We start from the raw sequence: 19,074 nt of genomic DNA, 5'->3' as shown, positions 1-19,074 counted from the left end.
GAACAATAGGTTTAAGGGTAATTTCCATTTTACACTGCAGAGGGTACAGAAACTAACACTCTTATCAAGCCTAAAGAAAAACATATTAATTAGGGAAAGCAAAAGATACCTTCAGTCCTTCCAATTCATTCTCCAGTTGTTTAGAGTAGTGCTCGCTCTGCTCCCGCAGTTTCCTGTCTTTAGATGCTTCAGCAACTAGAGCGTCAGTATGAACTTCCAGCTTTAAAATAGAGTGAAAAGAGCAGATTTTGCGGTTATTACTTTTTTCAAACAAAATATTTTTCCCCAAGGGAATTTATCTTATAATAGGAAGGTAATTCAAATGTTGACTTCACATAAAATGATATTATCAAACTATAAAGTAACTTTTTTTCAAAAATTAAAAAATGAAATATGTATTATTTCACTAGTCTCAAAAAGCAGCTTTAATCACTATCCCATGGCACTATGAAATTTGCCTGACTACTAACCTCTTTTTTGGCTCTTTCTGTTCTGCGCAGCTCTTGCCTTAAGCTTTCAACTTTTTGCATCACCAGGTCCACCTCTTCTTCCTTATCTCGGACATGGCGAGCAAGTTTCTGTTTTTGGGTGTGCAATTCTGTTAGCCGCTCATTGATCTCCATAAATTCCTGCATGGCCAGTTTCCTCTGACAGTGTGCGTCTTTCAGCTCTTTGGATTGGTTTTTTAATCGCTCACTAGCCTGGACTAGTTCCTACAGTTTTGTAAAAAAAATATAAGTTACCAATTCTGCCACCTAGAAACCAAATTTGGCCATCAAAGTAGCTATTATTAAGTCAAGAAGAGCCAAAATTATTTACCTCAGGAAAAAAATTAAAGGAAATGAACTACTTTTGAGCAGATACTAGGGGCATGGTACCCTGTTTAAAGTCTCAACTTATTATGCCATTGTAGAAAATGCAAGGGAGCAGCTGATTTAAACTTGGTTTCTACAACTGAGTGGAACATACAGGCATATGAAATATGATGATCAAAATAAAGATTTAGTGAAATTTAATAAACAGGTGTGTTTTCTAAAAAAGTTTATTGAATTATTGCAAATGATAAAAAAAAAAGGTTGCCTAAAGGATTAAAAATATGAAGACGAAGCCGTGGACCAGTAGCAAGGAGAAAAAAACTAAAACTGAGACTCTCTGAATTCGAGGGGCTAAAGTGGACTCAGATATGTACTACTGCCTGCCTCCTAGCAAAAGGAAAAGCACATCTATAGAGAAAAGAATCTCAAAGAAATTTAGGCTTCTCACACATTAAGACAATAAAATCTGAGTTCATAACTACAGATTTCCAAAAAACACAACCATCATAACCAAACATAAATGGAACATAAACAATAAAAATAAATACCAAAGGTATATGGGTATTAAGAGTCATCAGATATCAACATAAAGTTGCTATGCTATGTAGAAAACATAAAATGCCCGAAGAAATAAAAAATGAAATTATAGAAATGGGAAAATGACAAAAGACTATTAAAAAAAACCAAGCAGATTTATAAAAGAACTTTATGCAATATTTAGAAATGAAAAAAAGTGTTAAAATTAAACACATCCCGCTCTATATTTATGAATAAAGAAAAAGAAACTCAAACCCAGATAGGTTCAAAATATGAATCTGAATAACACTAGAAAAATAAGACTTTAAAAGAAACAGCAAAAATAGGAAAAATCACCTATTCCCCACTATAAAAAAAGATGTATAAGTAACAACAGAAATAGGAACACTGATAAATATTTCCAAAGAGAAGACAAAAATAACTAAAATATATACTCAAAATAATTACTTTTCAAGTATAAGGTTTCATATGAATAAAAATTGTCAAAGCTTACCAAAATCAAATATACACTAAGGAAACCTCTACTGGTTTATTTAAGGAGAAAGAAAAATGTTCTTAGAAGGAAAATTTAATGCAAGAGAAATGAAGGGCTAAGAAACTGGTAAACATGAATGTGAATATAAAGAAATGATATATGATTACATTATAAAATGTCTAATGTGTTCAGTAAAGGTTATAACCACTAAAATATTTGTCAAAAATAGCATATATATTGGGGAGATAAGAGAATTAAAAGCCTTTATATTATTTGAGGGGAGGAGTAGCTTAAGATTAAATTTAGACACTTAATATTTATGGTAAAATTAAAAACAACAACCAAAGACTAGAAAGAGTAGAAAAGTAAAATAAAAATAAGAAAACAAGAACATTAAGAAAAGATTTTTGCAAAATTAAAAAATTCTGATGATTTGCTGCACAATATATGTATTTAACACTAGATAATGACAAATATATAAATATATTATGATGAACATTATATGTACTTAAACATTTTTTAAAAAGGGAAAAAAGACAAAAAAAAGAAACATAAAAAAGCATGACAAACAGAAAGGAAAAAATAAAAGTGGTAGAAACATGCCTATGTACATCAATAATCAAAATAAATATAAAATGGTGCTGGGGATGTGGCTAAGTGGTAGAGTGCTATCTAGCACACACAAGGCTCCAGGCACCACTAAGTAAATAAATAAGTAAATAAATAAATAAATAAATAAATAAATAAATAGCTAAGCTCACCAGTTAAAGGCAGTTTGCTATAACAGATTAAGAAATGAAATCTGCCTCTCAGCATCACCAGTTGCTGTGTGCGTGCGGAGGACTGAGCTAGCTTGCAATAACACCTCTTTGCTGCTTACGTCGATCTTGGTCTCTGATGGTCTTTTGGGGGTCCTGAATTCGAGTATAACATATGAGGGCTCATCCGGGATTCCCCTTATAAGCCTACCAGTCACCCTGACCGAGAGGTGATGAAAACCCAGCTGGTAAGTAAAGGCATTGCCGATCTGTAATTTTCTGTACTCTGGTTGCCTGCAGGTTCTGGTTCTTTATTTTGTGGTCGGCAAAAGGTCCAGGTGGACGCACGAAGAGCAGCAGACGGGGTTTGTGGGAGACGTCCCCAGCCCCTTCTGGGTTCTGAGTGGATTGCCCTTAATAAAGTATTTTGTAAAGTATTTAGTAAAGTATTTTGTAGCTGATGGATCCTCCGTCCGCCTCTGCTTTTAGTTTCTGGGTAGCAATCCACAACGCGCTGTGAATTCTGTGGCCGCGCTGCAAATTTTGTGTTAAGTGTGTTTGTTTCTATTGTCCTGTCCGCCTTCACTCCAACATCCTGGCAAGGGAACTAACCTCCCAATCTAGGGTTGTCAGACCCAATCTGAGGGGGATACTCCCCCAATCTATCTGTCTGAGGGGAAGGCCCCAGTTGGCTTGGGGCCAGCACCCAACTTCTGTTTTTGTCGACAATCTGAAAAGGGAATCTGTGTCTTTGTGTGTCTTTTTGTCTGTGACTCTGTTCAGTGTGATGGCATTGTTTTACTTTAGACAGATGCAGTGTCCCAAGTTCCAATCTGCCTTAGATGTGTGGAGGTAACTTTAGCTAAATTTTAGCCTGAAAATGTCCCTGGTATGCTTCTCCTGCTTCACTGTAAGGGACCAAAAGTCAATAGAACCACCAGCTTTTCTGTTCTCACCTTTTACACCCCTTTTAGCTGTGTTTTAATGAACTTTGATAAACTTTACTCCCCTTTGTTAAATGGGATTAGGGAAGCAATGTTTTCTTTTCTTCCGTAGTTGGCTTGAGTGCACCCTACTGCAGTGGGAAATGCCTGCTGGGGATCTAAGAACTTTGATATCTCCCTTTTTCTTTTTCTCAAAACCCTGTCCTCATTATTAAATTGGCATTAATTGGCTTTGAGGACAGGAACTGAACTTTCAGTCACAAATTTTAGCACCCCAGAGGGGACTCTAGAAGAGCCCCTGTTCTGCATTCTTAGGGAAGCCTAGCAAACAGAGGATTAACTTTTGAGAACTGACTACTGGAAAGTTAGGAGATATGCCAGCGTGTATGGGATTGGACCTAACCAAAGGAGCTAATCCTTTAAGTAAAAGGAGGGACTCAGGGACTCCCAGCAGCTGCTGAAGCCCCTTTTGCTTCAGGAAACTCCCTCCTTCCTTCCCTGGACTGCAAGGATTGCTCCATGTCTATTAAAAAGAAGGGGTGACTGAATGCAGTAAAATCACCACACTGAGACCCTTGATTTTACACTTCTGGTTGCCCCTCTGTGAGAACATCTGGTCTACTCGTGCAGACATCTACAGTGCCACTGGTGTAGGAGTCATAATTAAATGGGAGTTAGAAACTTGGAGATTCCTCTCTTATCTGGTTTTAAAAGTTCCTGTCTGTCAGCCATAGTGTGGAGCTCCCTTCTGTCTATCTGTCCTGTGTCTTTTTTTTTTTTTTTTTTGGTATCTGTTTCTGGCCCTTTAAGACATGGACAATAATGTGTTGATATCAACTGTGGAATTTTTAAACACTGCAATGGAGATTTCACCTTCGAAAAGCTACAAGGCCTTTACTGTGGTGTTATGTGTGCACACTTGTATTATGTGTTGTCAACAGGTGAAAATAATATCTTTATGAAAATTGGCAGATATATAGAGCGTTCATGAAAATTTTTTAAAAATGGATCCAAATATCTTTGATTCACGTGATTTAAACGGTTCAATTTAAATTGGGTAAACAGATGAAAGTAAATATGTCTTTAAAATTAAGCTTATAAGTTTTTCCTAGGTGATCAAAAAAAACTAATAAAATGTTGATGTCTGAAATAATCTGCCTAAATTCAGAAATTTACAAAGTTTGTTTCAAAATGTAAACAGAAAAGGAGGTTAACAGATGGAAAAAAGAAATTAGAAGGTTCTAGGTATGGATTTAATAGAAGAAAAATGTGTTTCTGGATAAGAGAGTCTATGTAATTAATAAGAGGGTTTAAGTAAGTGATAAAGCAGGTCTGTGTACGTTGGCTATATAGGTTTAAGTAAATGATAAAGGTCTGTGTAAGTTGATTATATATGTAAGTTTTTTGAGAAGTAATCTTAAAGAAATTAAAAATTTTATAACTATGGTTAAACAACAACTGTTATTTTGCAATATTGTAATATGTTATTTCTTTAAGAGCTAAACTTGGTTAATATAAAAACATTAATGTGTTGTGCTATTAAATGTGTTCGTATCTTCCAGGTATACAAGTCTGTAAGGTAGAAGCTTTAAAAGAGCATTATATCAAGCTGGTGTTCTAAAGTTGTATGGTAATTTTAGGCTTAAATGAAAAACACATTGGAGATTTATTTATATCATTTGATGTTCTAAAACTGGACCTGTTATCAATAGGATGTGCAAAGTATTATGTTACTTTTTACACTGAGGTACAATTTAAGTATATTTTTAAGTTAATGAGAGCCTAATCTGTGTAAAGGTTAATATTGTAAAACACAAAAGTACTTTGCTACTTTTCTACAAAAGGTTAAAAGCTTTTAGCCTTTAATTGATGTTTTAGATGTGATATCATATTGTGTTAGCTGATATTTATGTGAACTTGAGCAACAATTTATGTAAGCTTTGTAAAATGATGTTTAAAAAGCAAAGATCAGCTTCAGAACTAGAGCACTTTACTTAATTATGAAGAGCCCCGCCTTACCTGAGGTAAGGCTCTGTGTCCCATCTTAGTACATGTGAGAATGACTACAAAAGAAGTAGGCCAGATTTCAGTACATTTAAAATTGTGACCAAAAGTTAGTTTTTGTCAAGAGTACTAGGATCTCAAACAGGGGGTATAATGTATAACTCTGCAAAGTTCAAGGTAGCTATTAGATGAACTAAATATGTTTTTACTCTTGTTAATTTTGTTCTGTAGTTTTCTTATAAATGGTCTAAAGATTGCCTGTTAATGTTTTGCCGAGGTACTGCTTTAAGAACACACAACCTGGGTTAATTTAAGATAGTGAGTTATCACCTACAGGATAAAGAGATAGACATTAAAGCCCAGTACTCTTAATATAAGGCTGCTGAAATTTATTTGCTAGATGTTTAAGATTAAGTTTTAAAATTAAAGTTAAATTAAAATGCCAAGAAAACCAATATTTGGCTCTTGCCCTCTGAGTCAGTCTGAATCCAGCAAGCAGGGGATTTCTTTAAAGAGCTTTGCAACTCTGGGCCACATAACCTCCTGATCCGGGAGATTAATGAGACCACTGGAGAACAGAAAGCCAACCAATGATTTTGCTATGAAGAGGAGGGTTATCGGAGAAGGGAGACATCCCTGATGCTTCCAAGGGAAGCCACATGGTCAAGCAAGACCTGGACCCATCCTAGCGCAAATGGCACTATGAGAACACAGAAGCTGCTGTAAAGTTTCCCCAGGACTCCCATGGAAACTAAGCTGACTGTTAACAATAGATAGAAACAAAAGTCAGTTTGACTGCTTCATCTTAAACACTTCGCAAAGACAGTTAAAACCAAAGCACAGTTATTCCTGGGCATTTTAAGTAATAATAATAATAATAATAATAGTTAAATGTAACTTAAGGTATATACCTTGTGTTAGTCCCCAAGAATAAGTAAGACTAGAGGCTACAAAAGAGATTCTTAGGCAGGAATGCCTGATAACTATCAAAAGAAACTATCAAAAGGAACTGCCAGAGTAGTTTTTAGTTTAAGGCCTACAAATATTCCTAACCTACACAGGTAGGCTTGGTGTGTGCTATATGATTATGCAGCCCTAAGTAACAGAACTAAAGGTTTCTCTATTAGACACAGAGGTCATACTAGTAAAAGGATTTTACAAGATCAGATGACATTAAATTATTAAACTGTATCTTATGGGGGAAGGACATTTGTAACACTAAAAGTTAAATGTTATGTTTACATTCCTGATAACTGGGGATGTTAAAGCCTGTGAGGAAACTTCTATTATACAGCGATATGTTCCAGCTGCTGCAACATTTATTCAGTACTCGTGGTTTTTGTTTCTCTCATAGAAGCACCCATCCCCAGATGACAACCTGTTTCCCCAACCAGACTTCAAATGGAACTGACTTCTAAAAGGGAACTCATGTCCCCCACGTCGTCCCCCATGTCAGCGAGCCCCCTCACGTTGGATGCCCCTTTTCAGCTCTGAAGCAGCCAGAACAAGCCTGTCACCCCTTCTCCTTACAGCAATAAGGAGTTCCTAAAATTAGAGGGGGGAATGAAGCCAGAAATAGATATACAGTATAGATAGATAAATCGAATCAGGTTAGATCTAGGAGGCCAATTTTGAGTGAGTCTGGGAAGTTGAAGACTGTTCCCTGAGGGTTACTATTTACCAAGATGTAGAGCCTGCCCAAATAGGCCCCCAACTGAGGGAATCATGATTGGTTCCCAAGTTTCTAGACAAAGGGGGGAATGAAAAAACAGCCTCTACCTCAGAGCAAAGCCTGTCTAAGGAAAGGGGTGTGACCCATGTCCTTGGAAAGACCCACAGAGCACTGCTAGGCACATACCCACCCTGCTGAGTTGTTTATCTACAAATAACAGGAAAGATCTGTGGTGACTCAGTCAGGCTAGGTGAGGACCCAAAGCAACCCCCTAGCAGCCACCAATCAGCATGAGACAGTAAAGATACCTGGGATGCCAGATGACCCTCCCAGTAGTTTATGGTTGTTGATAACATGTTGGGAAACCATGTAGTTCAGCAAGTACACCCCTCATGGCTTAAACCAATCTGTTCAAACGAATCCCCCTCTTGTACTAGCTAATCACCTTTACCCAACTTGTTCGCGGAGTGAATGTGCTAATAATGTTTTAGAGTTGTTTTATGATTTTCCCGCATTGTGTGATGATTTGCTAAGAGATGCTATGATGTATGTGAATTCCCTGCCTTCCCCAAAGAGTGTATAAAAATGCTGCAAACCCTGGGCTCGGAACCTCTCAGCGTCACCAGTTGCTGTGTGTGCGTGGAGGACCAAGCTAGCTCGCGATAAACACCTCTTTGCTTCTTAAAAAAAAAAAAAAGAAATGAAATCTAGACTTCAGTAGAAAAAGGACTATTGGGGATAGGAAATATAAAGCAATCATAAAATTCAATACACTAGGAATAAAAAACATTCAGGACTTTTAATGTGCTCTATAAGGTAGTCTCAAAATACAGTAAAAATAATTACTAGAACTTAGGAGAAAAATTGAAAACTATATCACCATGATGAGAGATATCAATTTCTTAATCATTAATACAGAAACAAAGCAGGAAAAAAAACAGTGAATATAAAGATGACTCAGTTCTAGTAATTAGCTTCTTCACATATATAAGAGCTTGTTTATATCCTGTATTGGAAACACAGGGTCTTTTCAAGAACACACAGTGAATATTTTTAAAATAGAGCACTCTTAAGCCATGAAGCAAATCTGAGTTGATTTCAAAGAACAAATATCATAAAAATTTAAGTTCTTTAACAACATCACAATTAAATTCTAATAAAAAGATATTAATTCTATATACTGAAAAAATTTTATAGTGAAAATTTAAAATACACACATATATCTCATTGGTCAATGAAAAATCATAAATATATTTAAACAAGTAAGAAAAATTAAAAATATAAACAAAAAAATGATTATTATATACTAAAAGTTGGTGATACAGTAGAACTATAGAGGGAACCCATACCCTGAAATACTTAGAAAGGAAACACAAGTTGAAATTCAATGAGATTCTACTTAAGAAGTTAGAACAACACCCTTCCCCCAATATGAGGAAGAAGATAATAAAGAACATAAAGCAATGAAATAAAAATGACAGAACAATGAGAATCAATAAAGCCAGAAGCCAGGGCTGGGGCTGGGGCTGTGGCTTAGTGGTAGAGCACTCGCCTAACAAGTATGAAGCACTGGGTTCAATCCTCAGCACCACATAAAAAAATAAATAAACAAAATAAAGGTATTGTGTCCATCTACAACTAAAAAAAAAAAAAAAAAAAAAATTCTGTAAATAAATAAATAAATAAAGCCAAAAGCCAGCCAATGAGGATCAACAAAGCCACAACAAAGGCATATGTGGTAAGACCAATCAAGGAAACTAGCATACAGATACAACTAAATAGTATTAGGAAAGAAAAAGAAGCTACAACAAAAAATCTAAAAGAAGTCAAAAAAGATAATAGAAAAATACCATTAAGAACTCAATGCCAATAAATTTCTTAACTTATAAAATGAAAAAATCCTAGAAAATACAATTTCTCAGTATTATTTTCACAATTATCCCTATAACAATTAAAGCCCTAAAAGCCCTACAACAATTAAAGTAACTGAATCAACAATCAATAAAATTCCCCATCCCAACGGTGGAGAAGAACCAGCAGCTGCAGATGACTTTATAGGTAGTTACTCTAATGGAGAGTTCGTCTATACAATCTTTTCAAGAGGAAAAAAAAAAGAGGCAATGTCACCCAACTGATTCTACTAGACATGTAATCTTGACCAAAAAAATAAGAAAGGTAACAGAAATCTTATGAGCCAGTCTCATTAATGGAAACAAAGGTAAAAGTCCTTTAAAAACGAGGAAATCAGTTCCAGTGATATATGTTAATATACACAAATTCTGGAGCTACACTCCATGTATTGAAATTCTACTTCCATCACTTTCCATCTCTAATAACCTTGAGCAACTTATTCTCTCAATATTCAGTTTCACTAGTAAAATAAGAATAATTTTCAAAAATACCTATTTTATGGGATTGTGATGAAGATTAAACAATTTAACATAGGTTGAAAAACCAGCCTCTTATCTCAGAGCAAAGCCTGTCCAAGGAAGGGACATGGCCTTTGTCCTTGGAAAAATCCACAGAGCACTCCTAAGCACATTCCCACCCTGCTAAGTTGTTTATCTACAAATAACAGGAGAGATCTGCTGCGCCAGGTGTCCCTGACTCAGTCAGGCTAGGTGGAGATCCATAGCAAGCCCCTAGCAGCCACCAATCAGCATGAGACAGGGAAATACCTGGGATGCCAGATGACCCTCCCAGTAGTTTATGGTAGTTGATAACAAGTTGGGAAACCATGTAGTTCAGCTCGTACACCCCTCTTGGTTTAAAACAATCAGTTCAAACGAATACCCCTTTTGTACTGACCAATCACCCCCTACCCAACTTGTTCTCGCCAGTGAATGTGCTAATCATGTTTTAGAGTTGTTATTTGATTTTCCCGCGGTGTGTGATGATTTGCTAGAAGAGGCTATGATGTATGTGAAGTCCCTGCCCTCTCCAAAAAATGTATAAAAATGCTGCAAACCCTGGGCTCAGGGCCTCTCAGTGTCGCCAGTTGCTGTGTGTGCGTGCGGAGGACTGAGCTAGCTCACAGTAAACACCTCTTTGCTGCTTACATCCATCTTGGGTCTCTGGTGGTCTTTGGGGGTCCCAAATTCGAGCATAACAAGGTAAAGCACTTAGAATCTGAGTGCTATTAGAGGAGATAATTTGCTGTACAGATTTTACCTATACTATCATATATCATTATTATATAGAAAATAATGTGCAATTTAGGCTTAATTTTAAAATTGTAACAGTGGTTTAATAATAAAAAATGATCTGTAAATCTAATTAACTGCACAGATCATTAAAAGAATATAATAATTATCAATAAGAGTACAGATTTAAGAGTACAGAATGCATATTTAATAAATTCAATGCCCACTCCATTGGGAGAGGGTACTAGGTTTGAACTCAGGGGCATCTTATCACTGAGCTCCATATACCCCCAGTTCATTGTTTTTGTTTTTGTACCAGGGATTAACCTGGGGGCACTTAACCATTTAACCACATCCCTTTTTTATTTTGGGACAGGGTCTTGCTAAGTTGCCAGGCAGACTTCAAATTTGCGAAATACCTGCTTTAATCTTCCCAGCAGCTGGGATTACATATGTATGCCATCATGTTTGGCCCAGTCCATTTTTTTTGTTTTTATGTTTTTGTCTTGAGGCAGGGATCTTGAAAGGTTGCTTGAGATTGGCCTCAAACTTGTGATTCTCCTGCCTCAAACTCTCAAGTTGCTAGAATTATAGGTGTGTGCCACCAGGCCAAGCAAATACCTATTCTTAATTTTAAAAATCATCAAAATAGGAATAGAAAGCAATTTCCTTACCTCTTAGAAAATACTTTCTAAAATCTTAAGAGCAAGCATTATTAGTAATAAAATATCAAAGACATGGGTATATACGTGTGACTGCATGACCAATGTAATTCTGCAACCTGTACACTCAGAAAAATGAGGAATTATACCCCATCTGATTCAAATGTATGATATGTCAAGATCATTGTACTGTCATGTGTAACTAATTAAAACAAATTTTAAAAAATTAGGAACAAGATAAGGATGCCTGCTGTGCTGGGAATTTGGCTTACTGATATTTGGCTAGCATGAGTGAGGCTCTAATTTTGATCCCCCAGAACAACCCCACAAAAAAGTACTCTCCTTTAGGGCCAGGTGTTGTGGTACACACCTGTAATACCAGCTACTTGGGCTGAGGCAGGAAGATCACAAGTTCAAGGCCATTATGGGCAATGTAGAAAGTCTCAACCCCAAAAATAAAATGGAAAAGGGATGAGGATACAGCTCAGTGAGTGAGGTATTGAGTTCAATCTCTACTACTAAAGGAGAAAAAAAAAAAAGTAAGGATACCTGCTATCAGCACTTTTACTCAACATTAAGTCCTGGCTAATATAATAAGACGATGAAAGAAATTATAAACATCCAAAAGGAGAAAAAAAAAATTGTCCATATTTCCAGGAAATTTCAAGGAGCCTATTTTTATATCCCATTATCATCAAGAGTTGAATGATATTATTTAGAACAAAATCAATAGAGAAAACATAAATTTTAAAGATCTCTTTTAAAATGTGAAAAATAGAACAATAAATTTAAGAAAAGAAAACACTACCTGTATGAATTTTATGAAAGAACATTTTAAATGACTTGAAGTATACAAGACTGGAACTGCAGAAAAACTATTTTTGTTATTGCATTATTAGCCCTCTGAACAAATTTTATTGAAACTTGGGACCTAGACGAAATGCAAGTATAGAAAGTAATTTATGACTAATTTCAATAGTGAGAAAACTCCAGAGATTTACCTTCTGCAGGAAATGTGTTAGCATTTCAAGGTGAAGTGGAAGACAACCTAGACAATGGATACTTTTTCTTTGTGATGCTGGAACCTCCAGCTTATCTTTTCTTTGGAGTAATTAATTTATTTTCCAAAGGCTTAGAGAAACAACCCAAAATTTCACTTTACACTTCCTAGAAGACTCTCTCGAAGGGGGGAATAGGATTAAGAAGCAAATAGCTACCTCTTTTCTCTATTAACACCTGGTAAATGTTTTTGAGGTTCCTCCTTCACAATACAGATTTCTCATGTGAAGGGTTTCATCCAGCCAGCTCTCAGGGCATTGCCCTATAGATAAAAACCGGCATACAAGGAAGCCATGTGGTTAATATCTGCTGTATGTAATTGTTAACAATCTGCTCTGCTCTTCACTTTTGTGTGTGCACTCAGAATATTAATAATTAAAACAAAACTTCACAGTATTATGTTAATTATCCTGATGTTGATCTATAGATTTGATGTAATTTTAATCACAATTCCATCACAGTTTTCAAGGAATAGAGTTGCAGACTTATACAAATATGAAAATCTCATATATATAAGAGAGGTGACATCCCACAATACTGTAAAAGGAAGGCCTTTTTAGCAAATGATCAATGGGTGAGTCCTATGGAAAAAAGAAAAGTTGGACCCTTATCTCACATGATACAAAAAAACTGAATTTCCAATGGTTTTAAAGACATAAATAAGAACGATCAAACTTAAAAATTAAAAGATAAAAATTTAGTGATTTTTTTTAACCTCAGATTTCATAATACTGTACAATCCAACAAATGTACTAACACAGAAGTACTGACAAGCCTGACTACATTAAACCTAAGAGCTTCAGTTAATCAAAAGTAAAAGAAAGTAAATAAACAAGCCACGGGTAGGTATCTTAAAAATATATAACTGACAAAAGGTTAACATGTCCAGAAATTTTTAAGAATTTTTACAAACCAATATGAAAAAGAAAATAACTGGACAGAAATATGTAAAAGGAATATTAAAAGCCACTTTGGGAAAAAAAGAAATATAAATGATGAGTAGACATGTGTAAATACACCTGAACACTTTAGTAATTAGAGAAATGCAAATCAAAATCACAATAAAAATTATTTTAGACCTGAAACCTCAATTTAGACTAGTTTAGTTAAAAGTAATAAATCTGGAAGTACAAAATAATGTTGAACATAGAAACTCCTATACACTACTGGGAAGAATTTAATCTGGTATACTGGAAAACAATTTGGCATTATAAAAATAGAATATTTGCTAGCCCTATTAGAAAATGGCAAAGGATCTGAATGGACATTGCTCTAAGGAAGACATGCAAAGAGTCAACGGGTAAGTAAAAAGATATTCAACATTACTAATCACCACAGAAATGAAAATCAAAATCACATAAGTTACCACTTACAACTCCTAGAATGGCTATTATTAAAAAAAGACAAAAGATAACAAATGTTAGCAAAGGATGAGGAGAAAATGAATTCCTTTTTTACCGTCTGTACGCTATTAAGCAAATCTCTTAAAATTCTTCATGCGTATAATCTGTTTCTTTTAGGCATTTTTCTTTTCTCAAAATATTCTAAAAAGATTTTTAGTATTAACACCTATTTAAGGAGGGTTGGGGGTATAGCTCAGTTGGTAGAGTGCTTGCCTAGCACTGGGTTCAATCCCTAGCACTACCAAAAAAAAAAAAAAAAAAAAAAAAGACCCTATTTAGAACTGGAAAAATGCCTACTGCTATAAAATCTAGATATCATATTTTCATCTTTATTATGTTAGCTAAATTTGACTGAGAAATCCTACCAATAAAACAACCTAGCGTTAAACCACTCATATCAGAAAACACTATTATTAAAATATTATCTATCATTAAAGCAAATAAAATATTTATCTACTATAAATGCCAAATATTATTAAAATGGCCATAAATTTAGATAGAGCAATACTAACCATTGCTTGAAATTGCAGGAAATGCAAAAAAAAATGTTCTTATCTAATTAAATTTAATCTTTAACAATTTTGTCTATTAGTTCTTTGGGATTAACTGTATCAACAGTCAATTTGTTATTATACAGTTTTTATTTAAAGGTTGTTATTTTTAATTTCTTCTAGATCTTTATTGGTAGGAAGATTTATAAATTTTCCCCAGAAGGATTTCATTATATATTAATCAGTGCATAATATATTACATCATTGAATGTAATTCATATCATTCCTTAAATTACTGATCATTTGTTTGCATTATAAAGTGCTAATCCCAACATTTTTTTCATTTGTTAATGAAAGCCATAATACCTAACATTATGTGGTTCAGGTATTTTCTCTATTGCTTGAATATTATTACTTTATATGACTGTGTTGCAGAGTCTTAGCTATCAGTAAATTTTGTTGATGCTTCCAATACTGTTTTAAATTCTACACAAAGTTCTTAAGAAAATGACTTTAGTTTGTTTATCCATACTGCTTTGAAAGAAAACTGACATTTTGTAAAAATAACTAAATCAGTGATTTTAATTATAATCTTTTAAAAATGTTCCTATCAGCAATAAGTAACGAAAATGTTCCTGCATTTTAAATTTTCCCATAGATACTAAATACATTCTACTACTATATTTCTTCAAAATGTTTCTTTTTCAACAACATTCACTTTTAATCAAGTCTTTTAATTAACTTTCCAAATAAACTAAATATTCTTTCCTTAAAAGCCTTAAGAACATTCAATTTCTTCATTACAAGATAATAATCAAATGATATACATCAAAACAATTCTTAAATTTTTAGATCAACTTTTAAAAGATTAAAACAGACTATATATTGTTAGTATTCATTACAAATGCTTTCAGTATTATGATCACAGAAAATGAAGAACACAGAAAAGGCTTTATTTAACAATTTATTCATATATTTTTACCTTATTTAGCTCTTCCCTTTCTTGTTGTAAAGTTTTGATTTGTTTTTCATAAGCCTTGATTTGTCTAAAAGCATCATCTAATTCTCGCCTCACAGAATTAGCTTCTTCAAGTTGCTGCTCCAAATGACTTGACTCTAAAAAACAAGACAATGCTTCTTTTACCATTAAAGCAAATGGTTGAACCACAGTTTGAAACAAATCAAAAAGAAAAAAAAGAAGTATTTGAATTTGGTATTAAATCTACTAACACCACATACCAGTATGACTCAAGACAAGTTAAATGAATATTAATTCACCGTAAAGATAGTGAATGACATATGCTTAATGTAAAGATTTGTAAAGTTTATGTACAGAAATGCCTCATATATATTATTATAATATATGTATATATTATATTAGTGCTTGAAACACTAATGTGTATATATTAGGGGAAAAAAAAGACCACGCTTCCAAAGAAAGCACCTTCAGACCAACTGAAAACTTAAAACTAAGAAAACAACAAAATCACCCAACCAAGGAGAAAAAACAAGTTTGTCTCTACCTTGGGTAAGCGATGCCTAATTTCTTTTTTTCCTTTTTTTTTTTAGAGAGAGAGAGAGAATTTTTTTAATATTTATTTTTTAGTATTCGGCGCACACAACATCTTTGTTTGTATGTGGTGCTGAGGATGGAACCGGGCTGCACGCATGCCAGGCGAGCGCGCTACCACTTGAGCCACATCTCCAGCCCGCCTAATTTCTTTAAGTTGTTTTGCTTCTAATAGTTTGGTTCCAGATCACTTAGTCAAGTTTCACCAGTGGCTAATTACAGAATAAACTCTGATTTTTAGAGTAAATATCTGAAAACCTCTGATCTAAATCAGTTCTTCCATTTTTTTCAGATGAAATAACTTAGGGAGTTGAATAACTTGTCTAAGGTCATATTATTAAATGAGTTCCAGAATGAAGGCCAGAGCCCAGTAAACTCTGCACTGACTTCTCCAACTTGGAAATAAATGTTACTAAATAATGTTTCACATGATTGGGTCCGAAGGGTTGTTACTAAACAAAATTGTTAGTTTTCATATATGCTTAAATAAAATCCTAAAAACTCTTAGGAAATGATCCTGGTATCAAAAGTGAACTAGTAAATAAAAGAACTAAAGTTTGTGAAAACAGAATACTAAACACATTCATTGTTAATTCTGTTTTGGACATTTGCTATTCTTTACAACATTATTATTCTAAATGTCAACCCCAGACAAATGGCATTAACCTTCTCCGAGAACTTAGATATACAGATACTCAGAGTCCACTCAGACCCAAAGAATCAGAATTTATATACGATGTTCAGGTGATTCATTTGTACATTAAAGTGGAACAAATGCACAAAGTATTGTATATTGATATCATCCTTTCAATAAATGAAAAAGTGTTAATATTGTGTTAGTTCTACTGAGAAGAGCATTTCATTTGTATAGACATGTCTGTACTCTAAAAATATCACTAAAATACATTAATGTTTCAAGCACTAAATGGTTCCACCTTCCATAAACAAAATAATTTAATGATGGTCAGTGTCCTAAATGCATAGCTTTATTTTAAAATTTTGTTTTAAAACTCTGAAAGTTTATATATATTTATGAATAGCATAGTTGACAACTTTTAAAAATATACACAAAAAAATTTAAGAAATTTTTATTCTATCTTAATAATAGTTTTTAATGAATGTTTTATATGAACATCAGAAGTTTAGTTTCTAATATTTTCTCAAATTTCAGCATTTCATATAGGAATTTTCTATTCTAATTTCCTTCAAACATGTTTAAAGAATATTTTTCTGTTATTTTATACCTAGTATTTCAATAATTTCAATGTAGATATTAATTTAGGTTAATGTTTATGGTAATGACAGTCAAAATTTAGTAAGTGAAACTACTGATTTCTGTCATTTCCTGGTACATTATAATTAAATTTTATGGATCAAAGAAATCATCCTAATGGTACATTTAGTAATCACTTCTTTTATTTATTTATTTATTTTTTTTTTTATTGATTGTTCAAAACATTACAGAGCTCATGATATATCATCTTTCATACATTAGACTCAATTGGGTTTTGAACTCCCATTTTTACCCCAAATACAGATTGCAGAATCACAACTGTTACATACTCACATTATTACATAATGGCATATTAGTGACTGTTGTATTCTGCTACCTTTCCTATCACCTACTATCCCCTCTCCCCTCCCCTCCCCTCCCCTCCCCTCTTCCCTCTCTACCTCCTCTGCTGTTGTTCAATTCTCTCCCCTTTCCCCCCCCTCCCCCTTGCCCCTCATAACCTCTTATAATTTTGTGTATCATTGAAGGTCTCCTACCATTTCCATATGCTTTCCCTTCGCTCTCCCTTTCTCTCCCCCCATTCGTCTTTGTTTACTATTAGTCTTTTCCTCATGCTCTTCCTTCCTGTTCTGTTCTTAGTTGCGCTCTTTATATCAAAGAAGACATTTGGCATTTGTTTTTTAGGGCTTGGTTAGCTTCACTTAGCATAATCTGCTCTAATGCCATCCATTTCCCTGAAAATTCTATGATTTTGTCATTTCTTAGTGCTGCATAATACTCGATTGTGTATACATGCCACATTTTTTTTATCCATTCATTTACTGAAGGGCATCTAGGTTGGTTCCACAGTCTAGCTATTGTGAATTGTGTCGCTATAATCATTGATGTGGCCGTATCCCTATAGTGCGCTCTTTTAAGGTCCTCAGGGAATAGTCCGAGAAGGGCGATAGCTGGGTCAAATGGAGGATCCATTCCCAGCTTTCCCAGGAATCTCCATACTGCTTTCCAAATTAGCCTCACCATTTTGCAGTCCCACCAGCAGTGTACAAGTGTACCCTTTTCCCCACATCCCCGCCAACACTTATTGTTGTTTGACTTCATAATGGCTGCCAATCTTACTGGAGTGAGATGGTATCTTAGGGTGGTTTTGATTTGCATTTCTCTGACTGCTAGAGATGGTGAGCATTTTTTCATGTACTTGTTGATTGATTGTATGTCCTCCTCTGAGAAGTGTCTGTTCAGGTCCTTGGCCCATTTGTTGATTGGGTTATTTGTTATCTTATTGTTTAATTTTTTGAGTTCTTTGTACATTCTGGATATTAGGGCTCTATCTGAGGTGTGAGGGGTAAAAATTTGTACCCATGATGTAGGCTCTCTATTTACCTTTTTTATTGTTTCTCTTGCTGAGAAAAAACTTTTTAGTTTAAGTAAGTCCCATTTGTTTATTCTTGTTATTAACTCTTGGGCTATGGGTGTCCAGATAAGGAATTTGGAGCCTGACCCCACTATATGTAGATCGGAGCCAACTTTTTCTTCTATCAGACGCACCGTCCCTGATTTGACATCTAGCTCCTTGATCCATTTTGAGTTAACTTTTGTGGATGGTGAGAGAAAGTGATTCAATTTCATTTTGTTGCATATGGATTTCCAATTTTCCCAGCACCATTTGTTGAAGATGCTATCCTTCCTCCACTGCATGCTTTTAGCTCCTTTATCAACTATAAGATAGTTGTAAATTTGTGGATTAGTCTCTGTGTCCTCTATTCTGTACCATTGATTCACCTGCCTGTTTTGGTACCAGTACCATGCTGTTTTTGTTACTATTGCTTTGTAGTACAGTTTGAACTCTGGTATCGCTATACCTCCAGATTCACTCTTCCTGCTTAGAATTGCTTTTGCTATTCTGGGTCTTTTGTCTTTCCATATGAATTTCATGATTGCTTTATCTATTTCAAGAAGAAATGCCATTGGGATTTTGATTGGCATCACATTAAACCTGTAGAGAACGTTGGGTAATATCGCCATTTTGATTATGTTAGTTCTGCCTATCCATGAACAGGGTACATTTTTCCATCTCCTGAGATCTTCTTCTCTCTCTCTCTTTAGGGTTCTGTAGTTTTCATTGTATAGATCTTTCACCTCTTTTGTTAGGTTGATTCCCAAGTATCTTATTTTCTTTGAGGATATTGTGAATGGAGTGGTTTTCCTTATTTCCATTTCAGAGGTTTTGTTGCTGATATACAGGAATGCCTTTGATTTATGCGTGTTGATTTTATAACCTGCTACTTTGCTGAATTCATTTATTAA

General features: G+C 34.5%; 1 protein-coding gene across 14 annotated transcripts in view; it reads right to left on the bottom strand.

Annotated features, from left to right (window-relative positions):
- Window positions 1–19,074, bottom strand: part of CDC42BPA (CDC42 binding protein kinase alpha) — a 327,214-nt gene that overhangs the window by 121,924 nt on the left and 186,216 nt on the right. For 11 of the 14 annotated variants that reach the window (XR_014022435.1, XM_081297456.1, XM_081297457.1 and 8 more), the window contains 3 exons: window positions 14,946–15,079; window positions 471–713; window positions 110–220 (listed from right to left, as the gene is read on the bottom strand). Coding sequence is in view for 13 of the 14 variants with exons in the window: in XM_081297456.1 (XP_081153582.1) it covers window positions 110–220; window positions 471–713; window positions 14,946–15,079 (488 nt within the window). In the remaining variant the exon portion in view is untranslated. The remainder of the gene's footprint in view (window positions 1–109; window positions 221–470; window positions 714–14,945; window positions 15,080–19,074) is intronic. The other 3 variants (XM_081297463.1, XM_081297464.1, XM_081297455.1) reach the window with 1 other exon arrangement.

The sequence above is a fragment of the Spermophilus citellus genome (genome assembly GCF_964194105.1).
Source record: "Spermophilus citellus genome assembly, chromosome: 6".
In the NCBI taxonomy this organism is placed as follows: domain Eukaryota; kingdom Metazoa; phylum Chordata; class Mammalia; order Rodentia; family Sciuridae; genus Spermophilus; species Spermophilus citellus.
The sequence above is the reverse complement of the archived record's forward strand: the minus strand, read 5'-3'. Positions and strand labels throughout refer to the sequence as shown.